Source organism: Siniperca chuatsi, linkage group LG1 (assembly GCF_020085105.1).
Source record: "Siniperca chuatsi isolate FFG_IHB_CAS linkage group LG1, ASM2008510v1, whole genome shotgun sequence".
NCBI lineage: Eukaryota > Metazoa > Chordata > Actinopteri > Centrarchiformes > Sinipercidae > Siniperca > Siniperca chuatsi.
Window position 1 is genome coordinate 24250001 of NC_058042.1, and position 23741 is coordinate 24273741.

The 23741-nt window shown below is 39.2% G+C and overlaps 2 protein-coding genes across 8 annotated transcripts in view; one reads left to right on the forward strand and one right to left on the reverse strand.

The window, feature by feature from the left end:
- wdr93 (WD repeat domain 93) overlaps positions 1 to 12241 on the forward strand; it is a 13274-nt gene extending 1033 nt beyond the window's left edge. Inside the window, exons 2-17 of one of the 6 annotated variants that reach the window (XM_044200686.1) lie at positions 651 to 872; positions 1255 to 1366; positions 1602 to 1803; positions 2102 to 2166; positions 2430 to 2508; positions 2615 to 2700; positions 3017 to 3101; positions 3393 to 3549; positions 5747 to 5817; positions 6162 to 6248; positions 6412 to 6546; positions 8293 to 8497; positions 8601 to 8661; positions 8777 to 8933; positions 9152 to 9338; positions 9527 to 12241. In XM_044200686.1, coding sequence (XP_044056621.1) covers positions 727 to 872; positions 1255 to 1366; positions 1602 to 1803; positions 2102 to 2166; positions 2430 to 2508; positions 2615 to 2700; positions 3017 to 3101; positions 3393 to 3549; positions 5747 to 5817; positions 6162 to 6248; positions 6412 to 6546; positions 8293 to 8497; positions 8601 to 8661; positions 8777 to 8933; positions 9152 to 9338; positions 9527 to 9635 — 1944 coding nt within the window. In that variant the 5' untranslated portion in view covers positions 651 to 726 and the 3' untranslated portion in view covers positions 9636 to 12241. Of the gene's footprint in view, positions 1 to 650; positions 873 to 1254; positions 1367 to 1601; positions 1804 to 2101; positions 2167 to 2429; positions 2509 to 2614; positions 2701 to 3016; positions 3102 to 3392; positions 3550 to 5746; positions 5818 to 6158; positions 6249 to 6411; positions 6547 to 8292; positions 8498 to 8600; positions 8662 to 8776; positions 8934 to 9151; positions 9339 to 9526 lie in introns of all 6 variants that reach the window. The other 5 variants (XM_044200665.1, XM_044200702.1, XM_044200676.1 and 2 more) reach the window with 5 other exon arrangements.
- A 400-nt stretch (positions 12242 to 12641) lies between these two features.
- On the reverse strand, positions 12642 to 18484 carry LOC122878209 (putative gonadotropin-releasing hormone II receptor). Of its 2 annotated transcripts, XM_044200734.1 has the most exons (6): positions 18255 to 18484; positions 17688 to 17751; positions 17392 to 17494; positions 16196 to 16799; positions 15449 to 15653; positions 12642 to 14789 (listed from the first exon to the last, which is right to left on the reverse strand). In XM_044200734.1, the coding sequence occupies exons 4-6, from the start codon at positions 16742 to 16744 to the stop codon at positions 14263 to 14265; spliced, it is 1281 nt and encodes a 426-aa protein (XP_044056669.1). In that variant the 5' UTR covers positions 16745 to 16799; positions 17392 to 17494; positions 17688 to 17751; positions 18255 to 18484; the 3' UTR covers positions 12642 to 14262. The 2 variants fall into 2 exon arrangements, with proteins under 2 accessions (XP_044056669.1, XP_044056663.1); XM_044200728.1 differs by lacking the exon at positions 17688 to 17751.
- Positions 18485 to 23741: the final 5257 nt, after the last annotated feature.

A 23741-nucleotide genomic window follows, 5' to 3' on the forward strand; every position in this document is an offset into this window, starting at 1 on the left:
GCAAGACTAGTATACAGCATACACCAGAATCAAATAAATATGATTAGGTAACTATACTTAGTGTTTAACTGTATTAATGTAGAAATATAATACATAGTATATACTGTATAGTATAATATAGTATGGGATATAAGATGTAGTATAAGGTGAAATGTAGTAATTAGTAACATAGTATCTCTATAGTATGATTATATAGTATAGTACAGTAATACAATATAGAATATCAAATATAATATGAGTATAGTACAGTATAGTATAGTGTACAAATAGTATAGTATAGTATGACATAATAAATAATAAGTATAGTATAATATATAACAAAATATGTCAATCAGCCAACAGTCCAACAGACAATGGAGAGGGAGAGTAGTGTGAGAGTCCCGAGTGTACCAGACACTGTGGAAATTGTGTGTTTGTGATTTGGGGAGGGAGGGGGGCAAAACTGGCCAGTCTGTGGTCTCCACTGCTGTTGTACAGTCTGATGGCAGTGGGCAGAAATGAGCACCTGAAACGCTCCGTTTTGCACCTGGGTGGGATGATCCAGCAAATGAGCTGCCCATCTGCCACAGCTCATCATAGAGAGGGTGAGAGGGGTTATCCAGGATGGCTTTGATTTCATCCTTCAACCTCCTCTCCGCCACTGTCTCCAGACTGTCCAGTTCCAGCCTGACCACAGAGCCAGCCTTCCTTACCAGCTGGTTAAGTCTGCTGGCCTCACCAGCCTCGATGCCACCAGCCCAGCACACCACAGCGAAGAACAGAGCACTGGCTAGTACAGGCTGGTACAAGATCTGCAGGAGCCTGTGGCACGCACTGAAGGATCTGAGTCTCCTCAGGAAGTACAGTCTGCTCTGTCTCTTCCTGAAGAGGGTGTCAGTAATAATCCAATAGCTTTATAATTTAATACTCTTAAAGCAGAAATTCTGTATGCTGAGTAGGCCTACTTCTAGTTTTGATACCTTAAGTGCGTTTTGATGATAGTAGCTATTTCTGTCTTTTTATGTAGTAAGGCTTGTAAGAATGCTGGACCTTTATATGCGATGGGGTATTTTTTTCTACATTTTTACCATGTGGAAATTATCCTTTACTTAACTAAAAGATCTCCATACTTCTTCCACCACTATATATATGTCTGCATGGTTAGACGTAACTTGGGATGTACTCTCTTGCCCAGCTATTGTAGTGTTGCATCAAATTCAGCAGATTAAAGAAAACTAAATACTTTGTGTAAAATTTTAAATGTTTTGGTCATAGGATGTCCGTGTGCACCAGAAAAGGTACCTCTGACTCAGAAATAGAAGCAGCTTGCAAAACAGAGACATCCAGAAAGAAAACACCTACCTTGGAACTGTCCAGTGCGACGCAGGTACATATGGGGAGTTTGAAGTTATTGGGTTATTTCTGGATATGAGTTCATGATGTTTAACGTCAAATACCTGACAAACCATTTGAATAATTTCAAATCAAGTCAAGATTATTTGTGTAGCCCAGTATAAAATATGTCCAACAGGTTCTACAGGCACACAAAATAAAAAGGTTGATCAGTGTTTTCCAAAGGAAATGTGGGTATTCATTTTTCATTGTTGTGTCTTATCCATCAGCTTCCAGAGAGCACCAACTGCCTGGCGTGCTCAGAAGATGGCAGGTACCTCAGTCTGGGTCACTCCCAGGGCTTGTCTGTGTGGTGTGCATCTTCTCTGATCTGTGTTGCAGAGTGGCTGCAGGACAGACTGGAAATTACATTTACTCAAATGACCAGAATGGCTGAGACGACCTATCTGCTTGGCACTGTTGATGATATGGGTGGGTATTACGCCTCTGATCTGCCACCGTGCTTCTCTTCAACTTCTGTTTATCATCCCTCTCCTGCATAAAACCGGTATAGATAGTCGGAGTTTCACAAATTAACAAATACAGATGGATGTTTATTTGTATACTTGAAATGCTCTAGCTTGATCCTGAAATCATGAACTAATACTGTGCTGAATGGAGACAATAACACCTGAGAAATAATGGAAAGAAAGTTTACAACTGGAAACCCCCATCTTTGTTAAAGATGAATCATCATACTGACATCAGCTGCTCTCATCTTCCACTGCAGGTGTTGCCAGAGTCTTTGCATATCACTGTGAAGGCATCCACCTCCTCTGTGTTATTAACATCATGGTGTGTATTGTCAGTGTCAGTTCTTGAGATATACCTTGTCATATTTTGTTTGTCCACCACCAATTTTTTTCTTATTTGTAAAAGAAAATATAAGAGAGGAATCTTATTTTTTTCTTTCATCACAAGAAAAAAAAAAGTTTTTTTTGTAATTGTATTGCAAAATGTCATGTGCATATTTATAGGATATAGTTTTCATTTTTGAATTCCTTTTAGGAATAGTAAAATACATAAATAACAGTTTCAAAAAATAATTTAAATATCAGGAGAATATCAACAAAAGGAGCATTTGCTTGACATTTGAACTATCTGAAGGGGGAGATTATGGAGCTGCATCAATCGGCTGTAAGTAAGGACTTTACTTTCTGTTTGAGCTATTTTTATTATGTGATTTTAATGAAAGTCTACACATTCAAATGCTGAATCATGTGAATTTCACACCTCCTATCAGGCAACAGTGCTCTTTGGCTCGAGGTCTTTCACTTCCCCACAGAAGCATGGCTGAAGGAATTAAAGATGGCACTATCACAAAAGCAGGTATCGTACTGAAAAATAATTGGTCTATAATCTTACTAAAAGTAAAATTTTATTGTCAACTACCATTTGAATCTGAGCTTAATTTGTTTGTTTTTTTAAAATTAAAGTCAGTTTTACATTGAACACAAAGAAAAAAAGCCAGTGAATCTAGAAAAGTGAGAAAATGCTAAATAAGTGCACAAATACTGGCATAAATATATAATGCCGTAAAAAAACACAAAAAGGCTTGGACTCAATGCTGCCTGAAGAAGAGCACTAAGCTTGTGTTGCAATCCAGATTACCTGACAGGATTTGTTTGGTTTTTTTTATCCTCAGGACCCAAACTCATCTGGAGATGTGGATGTGAAATGGTCTCCAGCCACAGTGGTGATTAAAGTCAAGCCACCCAAAATTCCTGCAGGTATAATTTATCTTGAGCACAAATATTTTACATTTATAGTGTGGTATAATTGAACAGAACAGAAATCTATTTTGTGTGTGTGTAAGGGGGAGTCATGGTGTGGATGCAGAGGTGTGTGTGCCTTTATGTATCTCTGTCAGTGATTATATGTATATCTCTTCTAAATGACTGTATATAAGTGTCCCACCCGTTCTCTCTGTTTTTTCTCTTACAAATATACGTAAAACAATAAGCATGAGCATGAAGAATACAGTCGAGTCAATATCGCAGCATGTTTCTGCCTTTTTGCAGGGACGGCATTGGATGGTCCACTTGAGGTCTTGCAGATGACGGACCTTTTGACACACTGTTTGGCTCTGGACGTAGACACCAGCAACAGTCACCAATGGGAGGAACTGTCTTTCAATACAGATGCAGGAATAACAAAGGAAACAAATGAAAGCCCAAGGTACAATAAACTCTACACAAATAAATAAATAATAATAAATAAAAACTTTATTTATAGAGCACTTATCAAAACAAAGTACAAAGTGCTTCACAACAAGAAAAATAAAATAACACAGTGAATGACGAAATATAAAGAAATAAAACACATGAAATACAGAAAAGCAATAAAATAAACAGTAAAATAAACAGCCAGTTCACGTAAAATCAGGATATGCTTTCAGATAAAAATGTGTTTTGAGACGAGATTTAAACGAAGACACTGACTCAGAAAACCTAATTTCTTCGGGCAAGTTGTTCCAGAGCCTCGGGGCCCTGATAGCAAAAGCTCTGTCCCCCTTAGTTTTCATCCTGGACTCAGGAACAGACAGGAGACCCCTGCCCGAAGATCTCAAACTACGTGAAGGTTCATAAGGGATTACAAGGTCTAAAATATAATCTGGGGCCAGGCCATGAAGAGCCTTAAAAGTAATCAACAAGATCTTAAAATCAATCCTAAAACCAACAGGGAGCCAGTGTAAAGAGGCTAAAACAGGTGTTATGTGGTCATACTTCTTGGTCCTGGTTAACAGCCTAGCAGCTGAGTTTTGTACAGTCTGCAGTCGTGTCAGAGCTTTTTGATTAAGACAAGTGAACAGGCTGTTACAATAATCAAGGCGTGAGGAGATAAAAGCATGCACAACAGTTTCTGCATCACTAAGATTTAAAATAGATCGTATTTTTGCAATATTTCTGAGGTGATAGAAGCATGATTGGACAAGCTTAGTGATATGTTGCTCAAAACATAAATTGCTATCAAACAGGACACCAAGATTTCGTGCAACAGGCTTGATATGTTGTGACAGGTTACCAGTGGATGGCAGTATTTGTTTAGTGATGTGTTGGGGCCCAATAACAAGGATTTCAGTTTTATTTGAGTTGAGCTGAAGAAAATTTATCGACATCCAATTTTTTATGTCAGACAGGCAGTCCTGCAGAGAACTCAGCATACTAAGGTCAGTGGGCTTGACAGGGAGGTACAACTGTGTGTCATCCGCATAACAATGAAAAGAAATACCATGTCTGCATGGATTACATCACCCAAGGGGAGCATGTATAAGGAGAACAATATTGGTCCCAGAATTGAACCTTGAGGCACACCATACTTGATATGGGAAAAGGATGACTTGAAGTTATTAATGCTAACACAGAATTTCCTATTGGACAGGTAAGATGCGAACCAGTCTAGTGCAGTTCCAGATATGCCCACCCAGTGCCTCAGTCTATCTAAAAGAATGCCATGATCAATTGTGTCAAAGGCAGCACTTATGTCCAACAGCACAAGAATTGAACACATGCCTGCGTCTGCATTCATTAAAAGGTCATTAGTGACTTTGAGAAGGGCTGTCTCAGTGCTGTGGTGTTGACGAAAGCCAGATTGGAACTTTTCAAAGGTATTATTGTTTTTTTCACAGCAGCAAGGAGCTGCTTAGATACAAGTTTTTCGAGAATCTTCAAATAAAAGGCAATTTGGATATTGGGCGGTAGTTATCCAGGAGGGTGGGATCAAGCCCAGGTTTTTTAAGACTGGCTGGACACAAGCTGTTTTAAAGAAATCAGGGACGCAGCCAGTAGACAGCGAGCTGTTAAAAATAATTTGTAAAAGGGGCGCAATACAATCCATAACTTCCAATAGAAACCTAGTTGGGATTTTGTCCAGAGGGCTGGAGGATACTCTCATAAGAGACATGATGTCTGCGAGTTCGGGCAGAGTAACAGCAGAAAAATTGCTCAAAGAATCCCTGAGCGGGTGATCCACATCTAAAAAGGCAGGATTGGGGGTGATATCAGATCTTATTAACTCCACCTTACCAGCAAAGTGCAAAAGAAACTTTTCACAATCAGCATCACACTCAGCAGGGGCACAAGGAGAGGCAGGGTTAACTAACTGATCCACATACAGTCAGCATTTCACAGTTGAGCTGCTATGGTAAAACTGTTGTAGATTTAATACATGTGCTACATACATGGTCTTCAAATGAAGTATTTGCATGAAATATATTTGAGTCTTTTAAGCATTTTTGTTTTTTGGGTGGCCTGAACCACTTCAGAAACCAAAATTGTGGTAATATTGGTAATATTGCCTGTGAATCATGTAAATCATTAAACGTAATGCTCAGCCCTCTTCTTGTCGAATATTAGTTACATGGATTATTTTTCAGACGTTGCACCCACCACTTTCTTCTGCCTTGTGGTCAGTTTCCTGTTGACGGTAAAGCAAAGTCTCAGCCAGGTTTGTAATGGAGGAGGTAGGGTGCTGTTTTCTCCAGTATTTGAAATTTGAGTGTTGAATATGTGAATTTTCTATAATAAAGAATTATTTAAAACAATTGGCCAGTACAGTCTCAGAGGCCTTTCCACTAAAAACATTTGGCAGAATAAAAGTTCATAACCAGGGTCTTTGTGTTTTAATGAATAACCTTGGGTGAATAACAGACTGACAGGAACAAGGGTATACCCCTGCTAACTAATTCCTATGGATTTTATCCCATATATTCATTCTATCCTAAATTAAGTCTGTAGTGACGAGCTACGCTCCTATTAATGTCATCTTTAATCTCTGACCTTTTTTAGCAGGACTGCCTGTTGCTGTCTGTGTGTGGTGGAGTGGCAGCCATAATCTTCTTCAGTATTTGCTGAAAAAAGCACCAAAGAACAAACCAGGTAGGGTATTTCTTTTTTCAAAGATGAAACTGGTGGATGCTCAAAACCACACCTTTAAAATGTGTTGTCTGTTGTTAAGAGCTCATGTCTTCTGTGCTTCTTTCTTTGTACTAGAGAGTGCAACAGGCATACATTTTTGACTTTGACCCTACTCTTTTTGAAGCAGATGTGGAACCCATGACAGATGTGTTGTGGCCAAATGCAAAGGAAATCCTCTGCTCTGCTGTTAGTAGATGCACCCGTTACATAGCTCTTGGGCTCGATGATGCTTTGGTGTGTGTCTGGGACAGGCAATCCGGTAAGAAAATCTTATGGTGAGGTAGCTCATCAAATCTGACCCCAGTGTTGTTTAGCTATAGCAGTACACTTTATTACATTTCTCTTAATTGAAAACTCTTGATTGTTATGTTGTAGAAAAGGCCACACTTAAACAATTTTGAGTTTTCATATAATCTAAATATCATATTCTTGCCATTACAGGGACTATTAGGAACATTTATAGTATAGCATCCACATGGTTAGAACAACACGATGAAAAGAAAGAAGGAGCAAAAGAAAGTTCACCATCTGACTTATTTTAATCAACCAATCATGTACAGTTCAATGTAGTTTCATTGAAATATTTCTACTGTAACACTTTCCTCATTGTGACAACAGCATCAGTATGACAGTAACTGCAGTTTGACATTAACACTTTTACAGTGTTTTCCATGCACTTCATGTTCCCATGAAGTAATGATGCAAAGTAAAATTAAGCCTGAATAAATTAACAGGCATTTAAAGCAATGTTTATACCTCTAACTATGTCTCCAAACCACTTTATTGTTCTTCATAAGCTACAGGCAAAGTTATAGTGAACATCAATCTTCTCTAGATACTTGAAAACTACTATTATTTATATTTTTGTTTGAAAGGGTTTGTTGGCTGGTTGTGTTTGGGTTGGCCTAAAGGTTAGAGAAGCAAGCTTGTGACCGGAAGGTCGTCAGTTCAATCCTGCGGGATAAATCTTGGTGGGGAAAATTTGCATCAGTAGTCCAATACTCTGATGGCACTTTTGATCCAAGTGGGTATTGCCTGGTGCTTGCTGATTGAAATGCATTACTTCTCATCAGACATATAGTCTGTATTATCCAGTATACTATAAATTGGAAAGGGCAATTCTGAAGGAAATGAGACTAAGTAACTTTCAAAAGAAGGAATAACACCTTTTTCCTCCTACTGATAAAAGAGTTTAATTCTTAAGTAATAAAACACACTCTTGCTCACTTCAGTACACTCAGGGGTTTTGCTGTTACAGCTTTACCATGACTAGCTTATGGTGGCTAATGTTAGCTAATGTTAGCAAACTTTAGATATATATTGCTGAATAACTGACATTACTGAGTAAGTTGGCTGACTTCAAGATCTTCTTATGCTACTGTTACACTATGTTTTAGCATGTCACAAATAAACATGGTCTATGGTTTTATCACAAATGTGCTCATGGTTATTATCCTGAAATTGCAACTTTGGGGCCACAGTGGCTGCTGTTTAGCAAAAGTGCACAGTCTTGCTGTCAAATGCTTTGTTACATCTTATAGCAGTCAAATACAACACTGGCAAAAATGTAAGTAAAAAATGTACACACTCACACAGAGCTTAAAATCATGACAAATAACAATTATTTTCCACCGTTATTTACTTTACCTCTTTCTATAGCAACCACTGCCAACAACAAAAACAGGCTATCTTGTTCTGGCAAGTCAGTTATACTGACATAGCGTTATGTCTGCATTTCTGAGTGCTGCCGTGGTTAAATACCCCCAAACACTCACACAATTACACACATTAAAGCATGATTCAATAAATTCTATCAAGCTCTCAGTTAGTTGTGAGATATACTTAGGATTTCCCTGAAAGAAACTTCACTGATTAGCAATAATGAGGCTGAATCACTTTGTGTGTGTGTGTGTGTGTGTGTGTGTGTTCTGCTTGTGAGAGGTTTGTAATATAAACAAGGTCATGGCCTGTTTGATTCTCTTTCATTTTCTTGTCTTCCCCTCAGGGTCTCCGTTGTCTGTTGTCTTGGTGTCAGAAACAGACAGTGCCTTCTTCAGGATGCAATTTGTAGATTACTGGCTGTCTGCTGAAGATTCCCAGACTTTTACTGCAGCAAAAGTCCATCTTTTGGTGTTGTGTAAAAGTGGAGCAATTCATACAGTCACCACAGGACGAGGGACACAAACCTGCACAATGCAGCACACTGAAAGGTTACCTGAGTTTTACATATTTCCATATTTAATCTGTCAAATGAAAAGCAATCATATTGTGTCAGACAAACATTTTCACACACAATTTCCTATATCTCTACAGGCCAAAAGAGAGCAGGGACCTCCCAACTGTCACTGCATCAGTGCCGTTCCTGCCGAGCTTGGTAGAAACACTAAAGTTGTTAATAAAAAGTTTAAAGTTCATAATACAAAAGGAATTTCTGTAGAACTTAAGGTATTATGATTTTCTGTCTGTCTTATTTTTCTTGCCTCAACTAGTCGCTTGTGATGCAAAGAAATGGAAAAATGTTCCTCCAAGATGTCATCAGCAAAACCACTGTATGCTTCTTGATTCCTCCCACAAGTCATCTGATTGCTACTCCCTGCAATCCTGTTTATGCTCTGAACACCAGAGAGCAAACTCTGTTCATAAAAGGTAAATGCAAAGCCACATTTCTGTTTTGTTTTGTTTTGCATTACATCATAGAAAAGTTTTGTCAGCTTCAGGAGGAAAGTGTTGATGAGGGAATCACTGGTGATGTTCTAGAAGAGTATGACATTCAGTAAGTTCATCTTAACATGGACATGTAAGCTATAAAGCTGTACAAACAAGGTTACATGAAACTGAACTAAAGGCTTTCATGTCCTATACAGGTGACCAGGACCCCAGCTGCAGTGCATCTTCTAAAGAAGGAAGCCAGAGTCAGCTTTTCATCTTCTGTTTCGGAGAGTCTGAAATCATTAAGCAGTACATTGTTTCACTTCCAGACTCTCCACGACAACAAAAAACATTGAGCTGTGTCACTCTGGAAGAAACCTGCAATCTCTACCTTCAGCAAAGGTTGCATTCTTTGTCTCTTTATGCCACTATAATCTGAAGATGTGATGTCCAATTATTTTTGGAAATTTACTCCCAAGATGAGTCAGATGATATGTAGACTCCCGTCCGAAAAGGACAAAGCCCAAATAATTCATATTTGAACGTTAAAGTAGTGTCTTGTCATGTGTGTCTTGTGTTTTCATGTGAAGAGCGCTGTTTGTGGATGAAAGGAACAAAGCTGTAAGGCAGACCTGGAAGCAGCTACAGGACACTGCAGTGATAGTACAACAGAGACACAGCAGAGCTGCAGCCAGCTGAAGAGCTGCAACAAATTATTTTTTGCACGGAGGTACTATTGCATGTAGTATTTGTGTGTCTATTCATTTTAAAGCTTCTTCTAATTCCCACCACTTTTACTGCACTACCCTCCTTGACACACAGTGCTCATGTACACACATTTGTAATTTTTGCCATGTGAAATTGCTGCGATTAGCGCAGTATTATATATAAGGTGTTTTTCCTTTTCTTTTTTTTTAAACAAATAGAGTGAATGGATGCTGTTTAAACAGTGTATTCCATACTGTGTATCCCTTTCATAACTAATAAATATATAATGGTATAGTGATGTATCATTTATGTAGCAATAAATAAACAAAGAAATATTGCAAATTATGAAATATAATATTTAAATAATAAGGGCAGTACACATTGAGAGAATTCAGTTAAATTAATAAAACCATTTAAGCAAACAGTAAAAGTTCTGTTTATGAAGCTTGGAGTAAGCAGTAAATGCCATGGTAGTTGGATCAAAGCTTGCAGGACTGTGTCCATTGTTTATAGTAAATCATAATATGATTGAGGGAGAATAAGTTGCTGAAGTATTTTCGTTTTCATTATTGTCAGTTGATCCTCTTACAGCAACTTTGACTAAGTGGCTCTGCCTGTAAATGCACCCTGCATACAAGAGAGTAAGCCCTTGTTTAATACTATCTCACAGGTCCAAATGTGACCGTACATTACCAACATAACCCTATCTCCAGTTTTAATTTGCTTTTAAGACAAAGGCACTGATCCTGAATTTGTCTTACCATCGAAAAAAGAATGGCATTGTTTCTTTTTTATATCTGAGGTGCTGGTAGGCCATCTCTAATGTGTAGTTTAAAGGGATGAGTGTATTTAGGCTGATTATGACAGGGCCGTATTCAGTCATGGCACGTTGGCATTTTGTTGCCTTTGGGGTCCTTGAATGTTTCATATGTCATCTTTTTAATGTCAAAAGACACAAAAAAACAGGACAGGGTGACAGGAGATTTTGCTTAAAGTGCACGTTGTAATCCTAAAATTTTATAATCTGTCATGCAACAATACCCATTCAGGGCTTTGAATGTCTGTACTGTGAAAGTTATAGGTTTAGTTTTGGTTTGGGTTTTGGTTTTGGCAGTAGCAAAAGAAGAGATATGTTCTTGTGCACCTAAGCACTCTCATACCACTAATACAGTTTATAATTTAATGGCAATTTTTTGACCCCTTGAGAAGTCATTCCAATGTGAAGCAAAATGTAAAGTGAAAATAATCACATTCAGTTCTAAGGGCATTTTTAGCAATAAACAGAAACTCTGCTTTTCAGGTTCATGTATACATAAGAGAAATGGGGACTGGTGGGCAGCATAATTAGTTGAGTGCTCTAGTTTTATGTCTGTCGAACTGACACATTCAAATTCAAGGTTGCATAATCAGCTACTAAATAATGTCCATATTTATTGAGTGCCATGGTAACAGCAAATTAGATGAAAAAGGTGAGATGGGCTCACAGAGTCGAAAGATCTTAATCTATCAGAGAGCATATTGTTCATATATAACCAATCAGCAATATGCGGCTGTAGAATTACTCCTGATTGGCTCCCTGTTTGAATTCAGATTGTTGGCAGAACAATTATGGAAATCCTTGTGACAGAATGTACCCATGGTTTTCATTTCACTGAGTGCTTTTTGGATCATTTGTGTGGCGTCTTTGAAACATTTATCAACATTGTTGCATCATTTGTATTCCACCTTCACCAGTCGTATCAGATCATTCTGTGGTGTCTCTCTGTCAAAAGGAACTGATTTTAATATGTGCTTGAAAGCCTCATTTGAATTTATAAAATGCTTGAATGAGGGCTGATGCCAAAGGTCCACAGTCATTGAGAGTGTAATGAAAGCACAGGTGCTTGATTCAAAGAGCTTGGCATGTGTTACTGTCAACACCAGATTTGTACCAGAAAAAATAGTCAGTCAGTAAAAACAACACAGCAATGGCCTCTTAAACTAAGCACCTACTCTACTCCTTGTCACTGTTGGCTGTTGGGTTTGTTGTTCTCATTTGACTTTTCATTTGCCTCTTATATATTTGTGTTATTTAGTCAGTTGCTTGTGACATTTTTGCGTCATCAACATTTTCTTTACTACAAAACCTGCCATCATCACTCTCAGCTTCAAAGACACTTTAGGTATGTTTTCTCTTTCCCAGAGACGTCCAATTAACTGAAATATATGCTTTTTTCATACATTTATTTTCTCCCTGGCATAAATAGACCCTCATTTGCAAAAGCTCTGGTACAAACAAAACAGCTTAAATGCCAGTTTTGATTGTTTGCTCCGCCCTGATTAGTCTCATCTGTGTCTCATTGTCTCCCTTCACCTGGGTGTATTTAGTCTGTGTGGTTCCCTTGTTACTTTGTCAGATTGTCATTGTTTCCATGTCAAACGTCCCTGTCTTTGTTTCCTGAGTATTATGTTGGATTCATCTTCTATTTCTCCTGCACCTTGCCTGGACTTTGGATTTGGACTTGTCGAATTGTGTTTGATTGGACTACTCCCCTTTTGAACACTGCCTGCCTGACATTAGTGTAAGCTTTTGTATTTCACTAAATCATTGAACTGCACCCGCTCTGCCTCAGTGTCTGCATTTGGGTCCTTTCCATGTTCCCTGCTTGACTACATACGACAGCTTGTTAGTGGACCTTGATGAAGATTAATAAATGTTTCATCATTTATTAATCTTCATCAAGGTCTATTAAGTTGATAAAAGGAGTAGCTGGACATTATGAAATTTGCTTTCTTGCTGCGAGTTACACAGAGCGATCTACAGTATACCACTCATGTCTGTACAGTACATATGAAGCTAAAGCCAGTTATCTTAGTTTAGCATAAATAGTTAGCCACATAACCCTCCCTGAAACCACAACGTGTTTTTGTGTTGATTAAACATGTTCATTCATAAGCTCGTAGGTGGATTTTGTTATGTGTTTCGACAGTCAGAGAAAGCATGACTGACAGAGAGAGTTGAAGTAGTTAGTTTTGGTTTATTGTAAAACACACAGTAACCAGGTGTGTGTGGAAGCAATCGCTGTGAGCAGGTGGACTGGACGAGGACAGCTGGCTTGGCAAGAGGTTGGTGAGAGCAGACTGGCGGCACGAGGACAGCAGGCTGAGGTGGAGCAGCGGAGGATCCGTGGTGAGCTCTTTCTGGAGAGCCGGTGAGTAACTTGGAGGCAGGTGTGAACAGGAATGCACCTGAACACAGGGAGTCAGAGAGTTAGTCAGGGGTTCAGAAAACATGCAGGAAATTCTATCAATGAGGTTAGTCAGAGGCCGAGGCATAGTACCACTTGGGTAAACGGACGACGGACGGCGAAGACTGGTGAGAAGAGCAAACAGACGGAGACACTGGGAATGTTACCACTGTATCATGACAGTCTCTCCCTGTTTCCAGTCTTTATGCTAAGCTAAGCAAATGTTTCTCAAATCTGAATATTGTCTGTATGTTTTCTATGATATTTAACTGCATAACTTTGGGTTTAAAAACTGTTGATCAGACAACAATCTAAGGATATCACCTTGGGCTCTGTGATGGCCATTTTTCACTGTAGACCAAGTGGTTAATCAAGAAAATAATTGATAGAATAATGAATAATGAAAATAATCATTAATTGTAGCCCATAGGAATTGAAAATGTGTCTTAAGGTCATATTTAAAGAAGGGTGATACAGACTTCAATTTAGATAATGGATTCAGTTTCTTATCTCAGTTTGCTATTGTAATGGCTTGTAGCCATAGCAGAAAGTGACCTAGATAATCTTCCACATAAGACCTGAGAGCACTGAAATACAGCTGTATTTCACAAACTGCCCAGATTAAATACTTTTAAAGCTACATTATTTATTTTGTAAAATATATAAAAGCGCAAGTTGTTGTGATTTTTCAGTAAGTCATGTGAAGTTTTAATACACTAATTCTAAAATTACATGTTACGCCAATCTCCCACTTGTCTGCATTTGAGGTTCCTCTAATCATCACATGGGATAATATAACCACTGAACCTATATGTTTCAATCATTCTTTGTTCTGAACAAAAGAGAAAAATCCATCTTTTTTTTTTCTTCCACAGAGTTGAGGATGATTTAAAAGTTATTATCTCTGACACATTAATTTGTCACAATTCAAGAGTAGAAATGGCCTTTCCATTCAGACGCTATGACTCATCACTGAGTATAGGCAGCACCCCCCTCTGGGATCTCTGAAAATTGGCAACATTTCCATCAGCAATGGATTCACAATAGACACTCCAAATCCCAGTAAATACATGTAATTCAAGATGACCACAAGTTACAATTTAAGCACTAAACATTCCTTTATAACAGAAGCTCGTTATGTTAGTGTGGTGCAATCAGTGTACTTATTTTATGTAGCGTCCCCTCTTCAAGGAAATACAAATTCCTGTATTTGTTACGGTTTTTGGCCTTTGTTTTATACAGAAGCATGTTACAATTTGTGAAGTAAGCCAAAATAACACATAGTATTCAAGGAATACAGGACCCGACACATCAGACAGTCAGACACTGAATAAATTAAACAGTTATACAACAGTAGTAAAATGTCAGGGAGCCTCCGCCCTGTACTCTCCTCATATGATCCTCTCAGGGCTGGACTGGTTTGGATCGCTCTCTGCATCATTGTCTGCTGTTAAAAAGCTGCTTCTTGGTGACATCGACTCTGCTTTGCTGTGGTTATCACTGCACAACATGAACCTCTCCTGGCTGGCAGGGTTCACCTCTCTCTTTAGTGGCAAAGAGTTGGCAGCACAAGTGAAAGATCCGGTTATAACCGTGTTAGTATCCAGGTTGGACGCCGTGGTGGCATTGCAGTAAAACCTCCGGAGCCCTTTTCGGAAGTGAATGGTAAACAGGCCATAGACGACCGGGTCCAGGCAGGCGTTGATGAGCCCGAAGATGAACAGGATGTGTGTCAGTGAGTGGGAGACCTTGCCCTCCAGGTCATCGGGGAAGAACCAGTACCACAGGCCCAGCAGGTAGTATGGAGTCCAGCAGATAATGAAAGACGAGACGATCACAATACTCATTTTTAGAGTTTTCATCCGGGCTCTGGGGATGTTATTCTTCGAACGCCGCAAATGCACTTCATTGGAGTGCACTGGGAGCAGAGCAGAAGACAGAAACAAAACACAGAAGACAGTATGAACGGCTTTAATGCAAACAAACATTAAATATGTGCTAAATGTAGCACTAGTATTGCCTTTTGCATTCAGATTTAGTGAGGATAGTGAGGGATTTCACACCAATCCATCAGATATTTGTTGATATTTCAGTCTGGACCAAAGTGGTGGGCCGACTGCCTGACCAGCAGACCAGTATTCCCATCCCTAGAGCCTCACAACACCATCTCTTTTGAAAGCCGTAGTCGGTTACTCTGAATAATCCACAGAATACACTGTAAACAGTTCAGAGACTTTTTTCAGTGGATTTATTTCATGAAAACTGCACAGCGGGGTCTGTGGATTATCCAGAGTAACCAGGACTGGGGAAGAGATATTGCTGAGTTTTTAAAATGTAAATTTTTTTTCAATGCTGCTTGATGCATGGATACAATGGATGTGATTTCAGTCAGCTCTACAGCTCTGTGTGGGTTGAAGAGCAAAAAGCAATCAACCACCTAACAAACAGCCTAGCTTTTATCAGTGTGCGTCTACTAATAAATGGGTCAAACAAACTGTGCTGCAGCAGTTATGTTATGCAAGTGCTAATCACTGAAGTAAACTCATCCACAGGGTTTTGGACTCCATTTGAACTTACAGTTGTTCTTTTTCAGTCGTTTGGAGATCTCACAGAAGATCCTGGTGTAGCAGGTGATCATGATGACCAGCGGCAGCAGGAACAGGCAGGAGAAAGTGAACATGTTGTAGGCCGTTTCATGCCAGTGAGTGACAAAACTTCCACGTGTGGTACACTGAGTGAAGTCCTCGGGATGGATGATGGTCACATTGTGAAAAAGGAATATCTGATGAGGGAAAGGAACAATACTTAGAAAGGCATTTTCAGTCATATGAGATAACACCCATTTGTTTGGGCCATATCATCATTTAAAGATCCTTTCCCTTTTAAGCCAGCTATATTCTTTAATGTTCGGATGGGCCTGTATGCTTACAAGACACCCTGTTCTACAGGCATCTGACCTGGCTTCACATTCCTTTGTGTAAATGGCTCCTTAATATTGTTCACATTGGTAAACAAAAAATATTGCCAAAAACTCTACTTGCTAATCATTTATTTCAGACTGATGTTGGGAGGGCAACTGGAAGCCACACATTTTGTACTTTTTCATTAGCAGTTTTTGTGGAAAGGATTATTTATGGAACAGAGATTGTAAATCACAGGATCTAAAATATTCATGTAAACAATTTATACCAAAGTAAGAATTACATCAGACTATAGAAAGTGCCATGATCCTCTTGGACAGGACATGTTTAATGAAAACCTGTTTCTAATCTAATTAAAATCAGTCCTGACCTCTAGCCAGCGTTGTGAGCTGGGGTACCTTACCTGAGGGACTGACAGCACGACACTCATGCCCCACGCCACAGTCAGCATGACTCTGTTCCTCTTTCTGGCCTTATTGATAGCCAGAGGGTTGAGGATGGCTGACTGCCTGTCCAGACTGATCACCACGGTGACAAAGGCGCAGGAGTACATTGCCTGCAGCTTAAGAAACATCAGTAGCCTGCAGGCAAAGTCCCCAGCGAGCCACTGGACTGTGATGTTCCATACGGCATCCACAGGCATCACAATGAAGGTCACCAGCAGATCAGCCACCGTCAGGTTGATTATCAGCACCGTGACGTGGGACTTACGCTTCCCATTGCTGTGTGCCGCCCACAGCACAGCCAGGTTGCAAAAGGCCGATATGCCACAGAGAATGCAAGTGATGATCACTCTGACTTTGGCTGCTGTGGTGAATGTGGGCAGCTGCAGGGTGCCGCCCCCCGCCGTCCAATTGGAAATGGGAGAGGAGCAGTTGCAGCTGGTGTTCAGTTGGTGTTCCATCATCAGGTGATACATGGTTGCTGCAGAGTCACACAGAGTGGTGTTCATTTTCTGACGCTCGCAGAGTAAGAAACATTCTGCTCATCCACCGTGAAGATCAGCACTGGTAACAAGAGTGAAGCAAAAAGAGGGAATCAACAAGGTACAAGACGGATGAGTCAGGGGCCATGAAGTGGGCACAGATCATCCAAACACATTTGTGTAACAAGAGAAATACAAACATCCCATGAATGAATAATACAGTGGCTCATCAAGAGGAAGTAATATGCATATATGGAGGCCTCATTCATATTGCAATTCAGTGAGATGGAAAAATGGAGCTAGCAAACTGTGAGGAACGTGGAGATAATGAATACAGTACATATAGCTAATATTACATCATATAAACTTCTACACAAGTTCTAGAGTGCATGTAATAGTGCTAACATTCATCCACAATTTAAACATTTTATGAGCTGTTCAGAATTCCTTACTTCATAACATGGGAACAGGAAAGATTAAGATGATCTTTATTAATCGATGAAATATATATGTCATTATTATATTATAATAATATTCATTTCTCAATCAACAAAAATTTGAAAATTAATCTTTGTTGTGTGAGCCCAAACAAAAACAGTTTCTCAATATACTGCAAGAAACAAAAATCATCTTAATATTTTGGACTTGTGATTTGAAATGCAAACATGACATACGTGCGGATGGATTTCAGTCGACTGGGCCTTGTTCAGTGTCCTGGTCCATTTAATAAGTGGTTGGCAGCCTCTCTGTTATCAGTTAGTATTGTAGTGCCCACACCTGCACAGCAAAACAGAGCTGTGTCACTGAAATTAGACTGATTCTGTCAATACAAACACCACATCATGGACTATCTGGCTGGAAGTGTTTCAGAGAGATGCCTACTAAAAGAAACACAAAAGGTATTTTTAAGACCATTCATAAATTCTAGGAGAGAAAAAAAACACAGCATCGTGACTGAGTGATGTCTCACCTATATCAGGTTTGGCTTGAATGTTTATTCATTTCTCCTGGTGTTAAATTTCATAAAAGAGGAGCTATTATCATAGACAAGGAAAGACATGGTGGTAAAATAGATGACACATAACAATGTAAATAATGTTAATTTTAAACGTATTCTGCGTTACATATAATATGCAAAGCACTGGTCATTTAAGCACACAGGCATGCACATGCGCTTATCACTCATCCAGTCTCTCGCTCTCTTTTGATCCGAGGAGAAAATAAGCAAAGATGCATTGAAATGATTTGACGAAACTCTCCACATTTTCTGTTGATAATCAACCCCAAAAGATTCTTTTAAAAAAGATAACCGCACTCACGTAGACTCAAATGTTTGTGAGTGGCACTAAGTGCAGCAAATTCTTACATGAATTATTACAGACATTTTCTTGTTCTGCATCCAGATCTTACCGAATGAACCTACAATTTAAAACTGTTAACCTGCTCCACAGATGGCATTTAGCAAGTTTTTTAATTCCCACGTCTGACACTAACTGCACTTGCAGCCCCAAAGCTCATTACACAAAAGCAAACTTACGTTCAACGTGCAGTGGAGATGGCTTTGGGTTTAGCCTTTTGCGCAGCTCTGGGACCCCCAAGTATTTAAAAATCACAGCAAGATGGAAGCTTCGTCGGTGTTAGTGCTCGTTTGTTTTCAATAGAAACAGGCTGTGGTAAGTTTTGCAAGGCAGCAGGTTCACCGACACCTACTACAGCTGTCCGGCTCTTCTGCTATCCAGTGCGTCCTGTGCGCTTCCAGCCGCGCCACCTTTATCCAAATACCAATCACAGAGCCGTGCAACATGAACCCCGGGGGTGTGGTCTGAACTCAACTCCATATTCACTGACATATTTGTTAGAAAAGAATAAACTATGATTGATGATCACCCGCAAGGCAAAAAACACCAATCATGGTCTTCTAAATGAATGCCAGGAAGAGATAAGTCATAAGAGACCAGAATGGGAAAATATAAATTATGAAATCCCAGTTTGGAATGTGCCTGTGCTGTGAAATCCTCCAGTAAAAGCTACACTATTATGTAAGACATGATTCATGAGATAGGACACAGGCAGCTGAGACTCAGAGATGCTTGAAAAAACAATATTCTCTTTGACCACAAGAAACATATATGCAAATAAGATAAGCAGAAGGTCAGCTGAATCTGAAGATCATAGAGAATGTGGTACATTTTTAAGTTACAAAGACCATAAATCTAAGCTAATCATCATCGCAAATGGAGCTGGAGTTAGTGCAGTAGGTTACTCACCTGGCATGCTGGTCTTGGGGCAAGACAGAAGAAGGAAGGAATACTTAATGTTTGTCCTCTTATTTCTATTCATTTAATTGACGTATTAAGGAAACATTCAGTGCCAGATGAAGTGCCAGTAAGTAACAGATTTTGTAGACCTATCACTGTTCTTTTGAAAGAGCTGAAATGGAACAATGATATACTTTATGTTGTTATCACCAATTGATATTATACAATAATGATTCATAATTTGGGGGGGACTTTTGACTAATATACTGATGTATGATTGTGGATTTGATCTTGGTTTTTCTTGGCTTATTAATTTATAATTTTATTATCTTAATCTGTCCTCTTATTTTGTCTTTTATTTTTCATTATTTATATTTCATTTCTATGTATTTATTGTATGACGTGACACCCTACGTCTAATTATACCTCTATTTGTATGAACTCTTATGTGAAGCTAATGTGCTATATGAAGTATGATTAGTAGTTTATTCTTTTACCTGCTAATATCTGTCTCGCTTGTACAAATATGTCAGAAAATAAACTACGAAATTAATTATCTGGTGACATTTCCCAACGGGAGCAGCAACATTGAATTATATGCAGAGTTATAGCTGCACAGTGAAATATAGATTTCGGAGTTTGCCTGGAGACGTAGGTTGGCAGACAAATCTCTGTGCTGAGTCAAAGGAGGCCTTGACTGTGCTCTCAATGTAATTAAAGTGCTCTGGTGGAAAGTAATTGGGGTAAGATTGTTCAAGTACTGTGCTTAAATACAATGCCTTGAAGCCCTTCGAGAGAACGGTGTCCTGTCTAAATTTTATTCTGTATTTAGCAGTTGTTCAGTATAGTGGTGAACAGTGTCTTTATAAACAGTCTGCAGTTGACAGCTGTAACAAAGATATATACACTTGATTGTAGTGATCTGAATTACTGGAAGGCTTCTAAACAATATGAACTGATTGTTTTTCATGTCATTAATTAACAAGCACTCAAGTAGAGAGGACAAACTCATCAGTTAATCAGGCAACACTAATAGCATCATTATGCACTTATATTCGCTGTTCAAGGGTGTGCAATACTTTGCTGCCTATATTTCCAACTGGCATTATATTAAACTTTTTTGACTGTTGGTTTATAACAGCTAAATATGCACAGGTCGAATGTATAGATTCACAGAAAACATTCAGCTTTTTGATAATAAGAAACTGACATTTCCATATTTAGAATCTACCTACAAGGGACTAGCAAAGCTTTGTAATGTCCTTGTTGCAGGACCTGTTTTGATTTATTGAGATGGATTAATTTCCCTGGTTCCAATTTAGAATAGATAGTTATGTGGCGTTCAACTCACGGCCAGGAAGGAAGGGAACATGCTGACCCAAAACATATTATTTGTCACCCCAGTCTTCCGGCTTTACTTATCACAAGCCCTTGAAGGGAAGTCGCAACTCAATACTCTCAATTCACACTCAGTTGTGTTTTTAAGCTTCAAAAAAGAGAGGAGAGCCATGGAACTATTTCTTAATTAAAGTTAGATGGATGAAAAATGTGTTTAAACGAACTTCAAATGCAAACTTGAGAGACTGTGATATTTACAGTCTTTCATAATATAATATAAAACAGAGGGACAATATGATGAGAAGGGAATCGCACTTTTGGTTTGCACAAGGAGATATACCCATTTTCAGTTTAATGTGACTGAAACGGGACATTTTTTTAAAGCGTTTTAGCCAATTATGTCTATGTGACCACTGTATTTGCTCAATGGCAGTTTGGTCTGCCCTTGTACCAATGCACCAAATTGTGGTGGTAATGAAATTCAGTCTCAAGTGGTAACAGCTCTGTCTCAAGTGCCCTGATGTTGGTTGATTAGGCATGTAATGGAAGGTTTGTCTCTTCTTACTATATGTCTGCTGATAGGCAGTTATGTGAATCTGTCTGAAAGTTTACTGGATGTTTTTCTTTATGAGTGTTTGCACCCAGTGCCATATCCTTGGGTGCTGAAAATGCCTTTTGTGGGTCTCAATATTATTTTTATATATCTTATAACAGCTGGTAGATTACCTTGTATCATGAAAAGCTTAATTTAAACCTCACAGTCGGTGAGATGGATGGAGACGGACTTTCCAGAGTTGTAAAATCCTGTCTTAGACTATCAGAAACCACTGTGGGTTTGCAATGAGCCTTCAAACTCAGATGTATCATTCAAACTTCTGAATATTATTCAAACTAACTCAACTCCGTGTACCATATCGTAGAAAATGTTTCATTCGTAGTCATCTGGACACTGTTTTCAGAATCAAGACGTTTCGGCTCCCATCCGGAAGTCATTCTCAATTGGGAAAAAATGGGACGGAACTAGAAATTTAAGCTACTCTGTGTTACATAAGCCCTGCCCTCAGGTATCTGCTGATTACTCTGCCTAGTTTCACCTGAAACTGACCTAATTGTTTCCATGATGGCCCAGTAATCAGTAATCAGGCCTATTGTTTTCTGGCTGCACCTCCCTCATCACTGTTAAGTACCTGATTAGCATATGATTGGCGTTACCAAGGTGCTAATACACCTTAACACAGAGTAGTTTAAATTTCTGAGTTCCCGGACCATTTTTCACAATTGAGAATTACAATTACACCGCCTTATTCCATGTACCATAGTTCATCTTCTCACCGGTACCTAAAGCAACAGGCTATAACTCAATATGCCATAACTCGACTGGTAAAGGAAAATACATATATTTGTCTAAAAAATATACATTCAAAATTCTCTTCCTGGTAGAACTTCCTCTCAGAAAATGTTGCGTTGTGGCCTTTCAGGCCTCTTTGCACCACTCTTCACCTGCCAGATGAATCTGCTGCAGGACAAAACACAGATAACATGACTAAAAGCCTGACGCCCTATTAGCAGCCTTGAGATGCTGAAACACAGTGCCAAAGTGTTGGATGGAACAAACAATGTAGGGTTTATGCCTAGGAGCACGAATGGTATTTCATGGTAGCCCCTTGGGGCAAATTGTGATATCGGGCTATATTAATAAAATTGACGTGACATGTAATCTGCCTTTAGTTCTTGACAGGCAAACAAAGTTGACATTTCAGGGGCTGCCTCCTTTGAGGTCTGCATTTCAAGACTGAATGCGTCACTATGGGTCGACAAGGCTACCCCATTCTAAATGTGGGCAGATGTGTTTTGCTTTCTTTTCATTTGGAGGACACAACTGTTTCCTCTGAGCCCAGGATGGGCAGATCTTTTACACTTTACTTGATGCTTGATATTCAAGTGGTTTTGATTTGGTATTAATACCTATTTTTAAAAAAAAGTATAAAAACAGTTTGTTTTTTTTAAATGATGTCACATCCCTGAGGCTCCACCATAGTGAGTCATTATCTGAGCTGACTCACACAAAGCTGTTTTCCCCTTGTGAGCCTCTTGGTTTTTAAACTCACAAAAATTACTCATCCTTTTAGATCGTTTACTCTGGTATTTACTCTTACTTTCTCTAGACTTTACTTTAGATTATTGTCCTACATGTTCCAAAATGTAGGAACACATTCTAGGCCTTCAGTTGCCAACTCTAAAATCTCACACATGAGTTTCATACATCATATAGCACACAGACTTTTCAAATAAATCCACTGCATGTTTCAGTAGACTAATACACGCATGAAAGTGCAGTGTGTGACTCCCTGCTGCGCACAGGCAGGTCAAGCTGACACCTTACCATCTCAGCTGGAGCAGCATGTAATTTCTTGAACTGGAGCACAGACCTCTCAGCTTCAAATGCATGCCCTTTCTTATTCTGTGAGAAGAGGCAGGGGACTTCTGCCACTGCTTCTAGTACAATTTTTTTCTCCATGTGAAATAGACACACTGACAGTTCAAGAGCTATATTACAAGCAGACTGGTCATTACCACCAGTGGCCCTCTGTCATACCACACCACTGTTTCTCAAACTTTCGTAAAGTCAGCATTTTACGTGTTTTATGTCCAAAACAGTCGGGCAAATCACCCCCAGGCTAGCTGTTTCCCCCTGTGTCTGGTCTCTGTGCTAAGCTAAAGAGCTGCTGACTGTAGCTTCACATTTAACAGACAGACATAACCATCTTGTCATCTAATTAAAGCAAATACGCATATTTCCCAATATGTCAAATTATTTTAGACTTTCCTCCATGCTCAAGTTTGGTTTTGTTTGCTTGTTTTTGTTTGTGTTCATTTTGTCCAGTGTTCATCTCTGTAGGCTATTTATATGGTTGGAGTCTACTTGTCAATTTACTTGGTATGAATTGCTTAGAAGTCACAAATGAAATTAAGAGTATTGCTGAAAACGTGGGCTTTTGCTGAATATCATTTTAGAGAAAATGCAAGGAATTTATATGATTCAAACAGCATTTCTCTGTAGTAACTGCTGTTTGTCCCACCTGTTGTTACTCCCATCAATTGTCAGCTGGCAAACACAGGACACAGAGGTAAGATACGAGGGAGGTTTATTGCAACAGTAGGAGTTGTACACAGGTGGAGCAAAACAGTAGGCAACTTATGCGAGAACTAGGAATGTCTTTGAGAGGCTTATCTGTAGTTAGGAGTCCGTTCTTTTCTCTGGGAGGGGCGGGGATAAGGAGAGCCAGGAGACGAGGGCACACACAGGCTGAGGGGAAGCCAGAGTACAAGGAGCTCTTCAGTAGGACCACAAGTCAGGTAGAACCTCATGGTAGGGTTGCGACCAGACAGTGAGTGAACTGGGGGGAGTGCTGTTTTATAGTGCAGTA